We start from the raw sequence: 12,029 nt of genomic DNA, 5'->3' as shown, positions 1-12,029 counted from the left end.
CCCTTCACTGCTATGCGGGGATAGAGGTGGTGGCCGTCTTCCAGACTCATTTGTTTTATGGTCTTGTACACGTGACCCCGGATTACGAGCACCTTGGGCCAGCCCTCACCCGGCACCCAGGGGCTTTGCCCTGCCCAGCCCTGGGTGAATGTGTCTCAGGGTGGGTGTGACATCGGCCACAGCCTGTCTGCCCTCCATGTGCTTCCCCGCCAGCCCGAGCGGCCCTTCTTCCTGTCCAGGCCCTGCATCTCAGGTCCCCACTAGTCTGTGGAGATGCCTGGGCTCCAGATGAGGGATGGACCTTCCCCAGCTGCTCTTCCCGAGGCTGGCTGGCTTCTACTTACAGAACACCTCAAAATGTTTTGCACGAAACTCCCAGGTGACCAAAATCAGGCCCACCACTTCCACCAGCCTTGCAGGACGCTGACGCCGCCCTGAGTTGGCGAGGAGCTCAGCGGAGCCCCAGATTCCAGGGTGGCGGGTGGAGATGGTGCAGCTGGTTTGGGACAGGCTGGGTGCGCTGCCTGTGGACATCCCCGGAGCACAAATGATCCGGCGGGCCCTTGGATAATGATGTTGGAATGCCCGCACGCCCGCACTACGGGCATTGTGAGACTAGGCTCTCGGATGCCTGCCTTCTCTGGAAAGCAGAGGACTAGGTGGTGAAGAAATGGGTCAGGGCAGGTGAAGAGTCACGGCTGGTGGGCCTGGGACAGTGACAGCCGCGATCTCGTCTTCTTCCTCTTAACTTGTCACCTAACTGTTACTAGTCATTAGTTCACACACTGGCCAGGGAAGTAGTGCCCCCTGAGGAAGGCATGTGGAGTGGGACGAAGAGGGTGCAGGGACTTCGACAGCGATGGTGAGTTCATACATGTGCGTGGCGTTAGTCTCTGTACCTCACGTGTGGATCATAAATCTCATTAGGTCGACTCAAGAGTTGATGGAGCCGGTTAAGACTTAATTATAAAATTATACTGTGCCTTAATATTCGTTAAGATTGTCTAGAGCTTTACTATTAAGAGAGCAGTTTATTATTTTTTAAATCGAACGTATGAACTTTAACGCTTGGCTGTTTCCCCACTCACCTCCCACTCCCCACTCTGGCCCTTGCGCTCTGTCCAGCCTTCCGCTGGTTCCCGGTTCCCAGCTCAGAGAGGCTCCCGTGCCCGAGTCGCCCAGGACCCTGCAGGTGTGGCGCCCGCCAGCCCCTCTGGGGACGGCTCACCCGTCCTTCTTCCCTAAGTGCCGATCAGAAGAAGAAGCATAGCTGCGTGTTTTCATTCTCTTTGCCAGACCACTGCCGTATGTTGTCCTTTGCTCCTTTAGCAAACGTTATCTGCCTGGAGTGAGAGAAAAGCCAGGCCCTTCAGTGCATCCCCAGTGCCCTCGGCTGGCTCCTCCACACCTCCACGCGCTACCCCGGTCTGCCCTTATGATTGGCTTAAGTGCCACAGGTCCTTCCTGTCACCGGGCAGTTGCGTAGCCCTCGCCACCTATGTTCCTCGGTACCACGGTTACCATTGTCTGTAAAATCACACGTTTTTCTGTGGACTCTGCCAGAAGGAAATGTGAGTCCCAAACCAACGCCTGTTGAGAGGAAATGTATGTCCTCATTCAGTCCCTATCAGACTGATGTCAAGGTCTTTTTGCAAGAAGTGTCGCCTGTGCGCCATCCTGGCCTCCCGCGTCTGTGCCGAGCCCCCGGGTCCCCCGGCGTCCTCCAGCTGAGCTGCTGGCAGGACAGACCGCACAGGCTCTCCTTGTCTCGCACCTCCCTGCAGGCGCAGGGGAGCTGGGGAAGGTGATGACAGAGGCAGGCAGCTCCAAATCACAGGGTTGGGCTTGTCATTTCCTTGGCAGGGCTAACACCGTGCGCCTTCTAGGAGTGTTGGGGGGGTGCATGTCATGACCAAGAAGAAGCAGCAGCTGTCACCTTCGCTCCCCTCAGCAGGAAGCCCCCTGCGCCGCTCCGCTCCATGACGGAGCTGCTCAACAGCAGCCAAAAGGCGGGAGGGCGGGCGGTGCCCGGGGTTTTCTGGTATCCAGCAAAAGTTGTTGGACAGCAGTAGTAACTGTTACTATTTTAAACACGAAGAGGCTTTCTCATGAAAGACTGCATTCCTAAGTTATAGCGTTATCCCCGCCCCCACCCAGAAGTCCCTGTTTCTCCAGCCTGCATGTCACCGAACTCCTCACTGGCACCGGAGTGTAAGGAGCCCGTGCCACAGGATCAGGAAATGGGGGTGCGAGTGTGTGCATTCGGATAAATCTTGGCGTGTCAGATGTATCCACCGTCTTGCTATCGGGGACATCATTGTTTCCTTGAATAAATGAAAAAAATTTAAATCCCTATATGTGCAGCATAGCACCACCCCATTAGTCCTAGAGTGGTTCCCTTGAGTCAAGGTCATTGTTGGTTAAGTCCAACAGACTGAAAGGGGGACTCGAAGCACGACGGCTCTAGAATTCCATATCTCTGACTTATGTTTTTCTGATAGCATTCAACTATCTGGCACATTTTTTTATTTCTGCCTGGGAGGACAGACATATGGTTTGAATTCTTTCATTTGCATAGACAAAATAGCTGGATGATCAAAGTTTTTGATTAAACAAATGGGAATGTGCGATACAGCCAGAAGTCTTCCCAGGCGGTGACATTTATTTGAGGGCCCAGCAGTTACTTCGTGATGGTTGGATTATACTGTTCATTGCTGCCTCATGTGGCATCTCAGCCAGCGTGAACTGCCGTCATAGTACCACAGGCGGTGTGGCCTGGACCACGGAAACGTGTTCCTCCCGGTTCCGAAGGCCGGGCCATCCAAGACCAAGGCGCCAGCCAGCTCCGTTCCTGGTGGGGACGTTCTTGCTTGTTTGCAGGCAGTCGTCTTTTCCCCTGTGCTCATGTGGTGGAGAGAGAGAGATCACATGTCTCTTCCTGCAAGGGCACCAATCCCAGTTATGAGGGCCCCACCCTCCTGACCTGAATACCCGCCAAAGGTCCCGTCTCCAAATGGCATCGCACTGGGATTAGAGCCTCAACACACGAATGTGAGGGGAACATAAACCTTCACTCCACAGCATGAAGTCAGCCAGCGGGCCAGGTGCTGGCTCACCAGCTAACTCATGCTCTGGAGTAAAATGGGTGACTCGAAGCATCAATCACAAATTAGTGAAACTGACACTGACCCCCTCTGGACCACCACCCCTGACTGGAATGCTGTCTGCATGTGCCGTCCCCCCCGGAGCAGAGGGACACACTCACAGCCGGTGGCTGGTGCAGGGCTCAGAGTGTGCATTTTAACAGTTGGGCTCAGGCTCTTTCCCTCTGGGGGGCCTCTCCCTGGGGTGAGACATCCAAGGTGTCTCCCCAACCACCTCACTCTGTTCTATGCACACGCTGGGACACAGACAACAGAGAGGCTGTGGAAAAGGATGTCAGCAACGTCTTTTCTCCCTTTAGTTTAGCGAAGACTAGCAGAGAGAGCTGTAGGGATGCTGTGCTAATGCGATGCCTGGGGGAGGTGAGGAGCACAGGAATGTCGGCTGTCTGTCGACTGCAAGGGGGCGCCAACAGCAGGAAGTTATTTCTCGCCGGTTTGAAGGCCGGGAGTCTGAGTCAGATGCCAGGACGGTCCGTTTCTGATGAGAGCTCTTTTTCTGCCTGGTAGATGGCCATCCTGTCTTCTCGTGGTGTCCTCACGGGGTCTTCTGGACATGTGCACGGTGCTGGGGTAGGAGGGGGACGCAGAGAGAGCACCCTGGCGTCTCTTCTTAAGAGGGCACTGATCCTGTCCGATCAGGGCCCCACCCTGATGAGCCCGTTCAACCTTAAAAACATCCTCAGAGGCCCTAGCTCCTAACACAGCCACCCTGGAAATTCAGGGGACACAAACATTCTGTCCGTAACAGCTCTGAAGACAACCGTGTGGCTTTCAGTCCCTACTCTGCTACAAACGAGTTGTGTGACTTTGAGGAAATTCTCTAGCTTTCAAAAATATGGACCCTGGGGACCCAGTCTGGAACATAAAAATCTGAATCTCTGGGGGTGGGGCTTGAGCATAGCTCCTTTCCAAAAGCTCCTTAGATGAGCTTACTAATGTGCAACCAGCGGAGGTAGCAGACTTTTTGAGGCAAATACAGGAGGGGGAACTGGAGCAGAATCCCTCTGAAGAATGATGTGAATTAAGCAGCGGTGGGGTTTGGGGAATTTGGCTCTCTGAGACACGCCCCAGGACCCCCGATATCTTCAGGACCACGTGCTGTGGGGGACGTCGGCCATACAAGACATCTGGGTTTGCCTCAGCTCCTTAGTAGCCATAAATGCCTCACTCGGCAGCTTCGGCTTTCTCGCCTGTAAAATGCCAGTCCCCAGGCTTTCTCTGGAACAAATCGAGATAGTAGATACGATAAGGCTTTAGAGCCCGCACGGCATTTCAGGAAGGTAAACACTTGTGTTTCTTCAGGCCCCGGCTCCGCCCTGCCTGCCACTGTGTTGTGACTCCCAGGAAGTCCCACTGTGAGGTCAGGGGGCCCACCTGGCTGCGGGACCATTGTCCTCAGGCTGTGGAGACACTCCCTCCTCATCCCTACTCACTGAACTCTAACCGTAGAGTTTGGGCTCTGATGGGAAAGGCTGGGACCTCGGTGGCAGTGGGAAGGGACTTTGACCTTGACCCCTCTCCCCTCCCGTAGGAACATGCTCGCCAACTCGGCCAGCGTGCGGATCCTCATCAAGGGAGGCAAGGTGGTGAACGACGACTGCACCCACGAGGCGGACGTCTACATCGAGAATGGCATCATCCAGCAGGTGGGCCGCGAGCTCATGATCCCCGGAGGGGCCAAGGTGATCGACGCCACCGGGAAGCTGGTGATCCCTGGCGGCATCGACACCAGCACCCACTTCCACCAGACCTTCATGAACGCCACCTGCGTGGACGACTTCTACCACGGGACCAAGGTAACACGCCCCTTTGCCGAAGGGGCCCGCCCCTTCGGCTTCTTCTGTTTCTGGGGCTGCTCCAGACCAGGCCCGGGTGAACCGGCCGTCCCCACTGCATTGCTGAGAGGAGGAGGGTGCTCTCGGGGGGCCACTCTGGCAACTAAAATTGGAAACTCCAGGCTAGATGTCATGGATTGCCATGGTTACAGAAAAGGGTGCATTGAGGCCTATTTTGCGGATTACATTGCTTACTTACCTCTGTACCCGGCCTGGGAACTGATGTTTTATGTTTTTATGTTACGTAATACAGACCGAGGGGAAGAAGAGAATTCGCCAATGTGTTTTATTGTCTGTGTATGTGCCAGGGGCTGGGGGTTGGTCTGATGGACTCCTTCATGAAGAGCAAAATCAATTCCCTAAAGACTGTGAAAAATATACATGTTTCTTCTAGACGATTTTAGTGGCAGAAATGATGAAACCAACATGGCTATTGGTACTATCTTCTATTATCTCTCCTAGCTTGTTTGCTATTTTTAAAAACAGCGTGAAAAATCCCGGTAGTGGGTCCTCTTTCAGGGGGCGTTATCATGAACCGTATTGAAGTTACTGAGCTGAGCCTCCATGACTGCATGCTCCTGAATACAAGGTACAAAAATGCAGACGTGTGAAACAAATGGATCAGGAGGACATTACATGTTGCAAAAGGAAACACGAGTGGGTTCTTGTACCTTGCCACCGTGCTCCAGAACCTCTGTCACTGCTGTCACCTCTTCGCATTGTAATTACCTCTCACACACCAGCCTGTCCCTAGGCACCAGATGATGGGCGTCTTAAAGGCCCAATGACCTGGAACCAGAGCAGGTACCCAGTGAGTGTTTGTTGAGTGAATGAGTTGAGGGATGCTTACTCATGCGGGCCTCCTCTGCACCCAGCTATGCAGCAGAGTCACCTGTGAAGATTTTTTAAATGCAGAACTAAGTCAGAATCTCAAGGGCCACCAGCCCCTGCCCCTGGCAGCGGCCTGTTGTCCTGTCTGATCTACAAAGGACTTGGCCTGTAATATTTCCTGGGCGAGAAGGACCCACCAGCTCCTGGTCCCACAGCTGCAGGCCTGTGTTCTTCATTAGCCCACAGCCTCAAATCCGCATTGCCCCTGCACCCTAAAATCCCACCCCGTTCTGCCTGGAGTTCTCAGGGAGCCCTTTTCCATGCTTAGGGTTCGCGCCCCGCCCCCGGGATCCATCTTCCTGGGGGCTCAGCCACTCCTGCTGCCGACAACCACTGACAGGGCCCCCCACACACACCCCCAAAGAGCATGGTCGGGGCTGCTGGAACAGACAGGGGCTGGTCTTGGGGTCACAGCTCCATGGGCCAGCCCACCTCAGGCAGATGGCCCTTAACGTCTCCCTGAGGATATGCCCCCTTCCCAATCCAGGAGCAACGGACCAAGCCCTAGAAGGCTGTGCTGAGGCAAGGGTGCTTCTAAGCCTAATTCTCCAGCATCTGGGGCCACACCTGCCCACTGCAGCTGAGCCGGGGGAAGAGCGGGGGTAGGCAGACCCTCCCTATTTTCTCCTGAGACTGCCCTTGGGCCCTGCAGGTGGTGCCTCACTGGTGAAGTGGGGAGCCCCACCCTCATACCCTGGCAGAGTTTTCTTGCAGTCGGTGCCTTCTGAAGTCAGTGAGCATACCTGGCCCACCATCCCATGCACCAGGCCAGGCCGGGCTGGTGTTGTTTGTGGTCATGGCTGTTATTTTTATTGAAGTGCAGCATAAACACCAACAAGTGCATAAATATTCAGTACACAGCATCGTCACAACTGAGCACACCTTGTGACCAGCACGCAAATGGAGAAACCAAACTCTGCCAGCACCAGAAGCCCCTCCTTGCGCCTCCTCCGGTCACTGCTCCTCACCAGACATGACCACTGTCCTGGCTTCTAATGCCACAGTTTGTTTGTTTTTAAATAACAGCTGAATTGCAATATGACTCACATACCATGCAATCTACTATTTAAAGTGTAGAAGTCAGTGATCTTTAGTATATTCCCCATAAATTGCTTTTGGCTGTTGTGTAAATGAATCAGGCAGTGTGTACCCTTGTGTTGGCTTCTTTGGCTCAGCACTGCTTTTGTGAAATTCCCCCGCGTTGTCGTGTGTCATGTACTCTCACTGCTTTATAGAGCTCCACTCCACCATGTACCACGTAGAGCGCTTACTCATTCTGCTGCCTGTGGGCACCTGGGCAGCTGCTAGTGTGAGGGGATCGCAAACACTGCTGCTGTGAGCGCTCTCATACGTGTCTTCTGGCAGACACGTTTCTGCACACGTTTCTGCCGGGCGTATTCCCAGGAGTGGAATTGCTGGGACATAGGTAACATATGTTTAGCTTCAGGAGATACTGCTAAATCATGTTCCAAAGTGATGGAAACGGTGTATACTCCCAGCCGTCATGTGAGAGAGGTCACAATATTTATCATCAGCACGATGCTGATACCCACACCAGCCCATGTTGGGTCCCTTCTGTGGCAATGCTCAGGCCTTGCACCAAAATTTGTGGCTTGGTCCTGGCCAGGTGGCTCAGGGGTTAGAGTGTCACCACGGTTGTGGGTTCGTTCTCCAGTCGGAGACATACAAGAAGCAACCAATGAATGCGTAAGTAAGTGAAACAACAAATCAATGTTTCTCTCTCCCTTCCCCTTCTAAAATCAATTTTTTTTTAAATGTAGCTTTCTGGTTATTTTCCCCACCTGGGAGACCTTTAGCCCAGGGCCGGATGCCGCAGTGTCACTACCCTCGGAAGGCAGGCTGGCCTTCTTTTGTCTTGTTTTCTACACTGTCATCTGCCAGGGCCTCATTAGCCCGCAGTGACAGCTTTTCCCCTGAGAGCCTTTAGCTCTTTATAGCCCATGAAGGCCTCTGCACGTGTGTCTCGGTGCAAGGTGGTGGGTAAGTCTTGATCTTCCCCAGGCCTCTCGTCCGCAGAAGCAGCTGCCTCTACAAAACACAGAAAAGCCCCCGTGTGACTGAAGGCCCCAGTTCTCCCAGTGCCTGCAGGCTCAGGCTACCTCAGGCACCCCAGCCCTAACCGGTGCCAGGCCCTAGTTGTAGGGAATGTGGAGAACACCCTGGCCACCCTGGCTGCTAGTGTCACCTAAACAGATCCTTCAGTCATATCCATCCCCTAAGTGAGACTGCACCTTGCCCTTGTCCCCCTGCTCACATTGAGTTCTGTTTTGTAACACAGCCACGGCCCTGTCCTCCCGGACCCCTTCCGTGGACCCCACCCAGAGTAGTCCTGCCCGGGGCCTCCCATCCTCCTGAGAACTGGCTTCCTGCCCCGGAACCCCCTCCCTTCCAGGATTTCCCCTCCACACTGGTGCTCCTACCGCTGGATATTTTGGGTTCCTCTTTCCTCTGGTTCCTGACAGTCTTCTGGGGAGAGAAAACGCTCTGCTGTTGCAACACTGCTCCCAGGGACGTGTGGGTTTAATTATTTACACGGCCTGGGGCTCTCGCACACAGGCTGCACCCTGATAAATTGCCACTGACCTACTTAGGACCTTCTAAGAAAGGTAGCAGTGGAGTCACTTCAAGCACCTGAGTTCATAATGGAATAATAATAATCCCAAGGAAAAGCTCACCCGTGATTAGCCTAGAGAAAAGGAGAGATCAAGTTGCATCTTTTTGTTCTTGTCTGACAGATCCGTGGGACCTTGAACTCTGCACCCCCTAAGCTCTTGCAGGCTTGTCAGTTTGGCAGCACCAGCCAAGGCTGGGAAAACAAGACCGTTGAAAGCCTGGCTTTTCCGAGAGCATCTGGGTCTCCATTGTGCTGGGTCTAAAGGGATTTCTCCAGCGCTCCCTTAACAAACGCTTTGCCTGCTTGCGCCTCTGTCGGAGGCTGTGGCAGGCTCTGCCTGGCGCCCCTGGCTCTGGGGCTCCTGCTCACAGCTAGCTGGTCACTTGAGCCTCCTCCCACGCCCCACATCCTCCCCAAGGCCCGGTACCTGGGTTTCCACGGGTGCCAGGACCACCTGCTTGTTACTATCGCAGGCTCCACCGAAGACAGAGGTTGTCTCCTGTGGAGGGGCAGGGGGACGAGGGGAGGAGAGAGAACCAGTAACACCAGCTGGGTCAATTAAGGTCTAGGATTACAGGTGGGTCATGGGGTCTTTTATTATTATTCTGCTTAACTTGCAAGTTGTATTTATTCCTTAGTGTACATCTCATATTACATAATAAAGGCTGTTAGTGCACCCCACCGAGGGCTCTCTGCAACGGCCGGTGGGAACATCAGAACCAGGCTTTTTAAACTACAGGCACAACCCCTTACCCCTTCACTGAGAGAGGTTGATTGTGGGGGTAGGCGTGGACGATGGATACAAGCTTCCTAGATGCCTTTCCTGCCTCCTGCTCCCCCCAAAGCATATTAATAACCACTGTCTGGGCCAATGGTTTTCAACCCTTGGCAGCAAATTACATTGGAACTACTTGGGGGAATTTTAATTTAAATGATACTAGTGTCCAGGCCCCACCTCAAACCAATGAAATCAATGTCTCTGGGTCTGCCTCTCCCTCATCAGTATTTTTTTTGACTTATTGATTTTAGAGAGAGAAACATTGATGTGTTGTTCTACTTATGCATTCATTGGTTGGTTCTTGTATGTGCCCTGACTGGGGACTGAACCTACAACCTTGGCATCTCGAGATGATGCCCTAACCAACTGAGCTACCTGGCCAGGACCCTATCAGTATTTTTTTAAAGCATCTTTGATGATTCTAACACCGGCAGGCACGTTATTAAGGAACTTTCTCAGCTATTTTGACCAGCACATCGACCTGCCCGTTACTTCTGTTGCCCGACTGACCCTCCCCCTACATGCCAGGCTGACCTCTGAATCCTTTCTGAAAGCATGGGCCTGCCTCGCCTTGCCAGTCTCACTCGTTTGCTTCTCTCCTGCTTGCATCCCAGGGTCCCATCATCGGGCTCCCAAACCCCGCCCTGTACTTGCTAAGTTTCCCCGGCCCTGTGCTCTGCCCTCCTGTCTATGTCCCATGGAAACCCTCCGTGAGAGAGAAGTTGGCCGCGGCAGAGGTGCCATCGAACGGAAGTCTGGCTGGGTCTCTCCCTCTTCTTTGAGGGCCCAGAGACTCCCTCTTGCCTGTGCCAGAGCCATCTGGTCACAGAGACAACCTCCCACCAGCTCAAACGCAGTAGCAGCAGGACATCTATTCTTGCAGTCAGCCTGCAGTGGGAGCCAGCTCCTCACCGGGAGGGCGCTCGGCCAGCGTGCCGTCTGCCCAGGGAATGTCCGACGGCGTAAGCAAGCCAGGACGGCTGGCCGCATCCCAGCTCCCGGGGAGGGCTCCTGACACGCCCTCTCCTCCCCCGTGGAGTCCTGAGATGTGACGGGCTAGGACATCAACGATTCCCTGTGGTGCCCTGCCTGCCAACCTCCTCCCCAAGGCTCCCATTTACCCATTGGGCAGGCTGTGCTCTTCGCCTTTGCGGTCTTGGAATTAAATCTTTAAATGCTCCTCACTCCCCTTCGTTTTGCTTGACTCCAGTATTCTGTCCATTTCTGTTTCATTCCGACTAAAACGTCTTTTTAGTCTTTTGTAAAGCTCTGCAATAACATTTTCTACTTATTGGGATCTAGACTCACAGAATCTTGCTCATGGATTGATGTTCCCAAGTTCACATGTGTCTGTATAAAGCTGGAAGGGACCATGGAGATCTGGTCCCCCCTTCCCATTGATCGGAGGATGAAGAAGTTGCCCCAAACTCCACAGGGAGTGGGACCAGAATGCAAGTTTCTCGGTCTGAGGCCCTTTTCACCACACCACTCAGGGGCTCCTGAAACCCCGGAGCTGGACAGTCCCGGCTTTCAGACAGTCTGTGGCTTCTTGGTGGGCTTCACACACACAGTTTCCTTGACAGTGACCTTGCCTGGACCAGAGGAAGACACCTCGGAACTGACATGCACCGGCCGACAGCTAAGACGAAGCTTTATAAAGCACCACTCCCCACTGGGGGAGTAACGCTGACGTCAGTGCCCTCAAGCCCACGTTCTTACCCTTTACCGACGGGTGCTGTGATGTGAGGATTAACCGGGTGATGCATGGAAAACACTGCGCAGGGTGCCTGGCACAGAGGACGCGTGCGGTAAAGGTCGGGCCCCAGGCCTGGCCTAGGCTGCCCGTCTGCCGGTCGCTAAGGTTGCTGGATCCGCCCACTGGGACTTTGCAGCGGAATTACTCCGCGGGCTGTCTAGCGCCGGTGCCGCCTGTGTGCACCGCCAGAGGCTGCCCCCCGGCGCCCATTCTCCCCGCCGCCCTGCCGCCCTTCTGGTCCGGCCGTGCTGGCTGGGGTCTGTCTTCTCCGAGCCGCCCGCGGTCGCCCTGGAACTCCGCGAGCGCTTCGCGGGGTGACTGCCCCTCCCGGCCACCTGGGAGGACTTCCTTTCCCCCGCCTCTTCCGGTGGCACCTCGTACCCGCACGGGGCCTGTGTTCGTTTTCGCTTATTTTGTACCAAATTGCCACGAATTTAGCGATTTAAAACAGTACCCGTTTATGAGCTCACAGTTCTGTAGGTCTGCAGTCTGGCCACGGAGGGACTGGGCTCTCACCTCGGCCCAGGGTCTCACAGGGCTGCAGCCACCGTGCCAGCGGGGCTGCGCTCTCACCGGAGCGCGGGGTCCTCTGCCGAGTTCACGTGCTGGTAGCGGAATTCCGCTTCTTGCAGTTCAAGGACTCAAGTCCCCGATTCCTCGCTGGCTATCGGCTAAGGGCCCGTCTCTGCTCCCAGAGGCTGTCGGCCTCGGTGGCCACATGGCCCCTCCACCTTCAAAGCCAGCGACACAGACCCTGTCACTGTGAATCCCTGTCTCGCTTCAAACCTCTCTGACTCAGAACCTCCTTCTACAGGCAGAACCCGCCCCTTTAAGAGCCCACCTGACTAGCCCACTGAGATGATCTCCCTTCCTTTAAGTCGGCTGTGCCATACAACACAACCTAATCACGGGCGTGCTACCGCCCGCATTCACAGGGCTCCCCCCACTCTGAATTCGAGGGGGCTGTGCG

At 54.6% G+C, this 12,029-nt stretch overlaps 1 protein-coding gene across 1 annotated transcript in view; it reads left to right on the top strand.

Annotated features, from left to right (window-relative positions):
• The window catches only part of DPYSL5 (dihydropyrimidinase like 5), a 77,702-nt gene that overhangs the window by 28,708 nt on the left and 36,965 nt on the right, over positions 1-12,029 (top strand). The window contains exon 2 of the mRNA XM_045844715.1: positions 4,696-4,960. Coding sequence (XP_045700671.1) covers positions 4,700-4,960 — 261 coding nt within the window. The 5' untranslated portion in view covers positions 4,696-4,699. The remainder of the gene's footprint in view (positions 1-4,695; positions 4,961-12,029) is intronic.

The sequence above is a fragment of the Phyllostomus hastatus genome, unplaced genomic scaffold (assembly GCF_019186645.2).
Source record: "Phyllostomus hastatus isolate PE091 unplaced genomic scaffold, TTU_PhHast_1.1 phas_contig_402, whole genome shotgun sequence".
Lineage (NCBI taxonomy): Eukaryota > Metazoa > Chordata > Mammalia > Chiroptera > Phyllostomidae > Phyllostomus > Phyllostomus hastatus.
The sequence above is the reverse complement of the archived record's forward strand: the minus strand, read 5'-3'. Positions and strand labels throughout refer to the sequence as shown.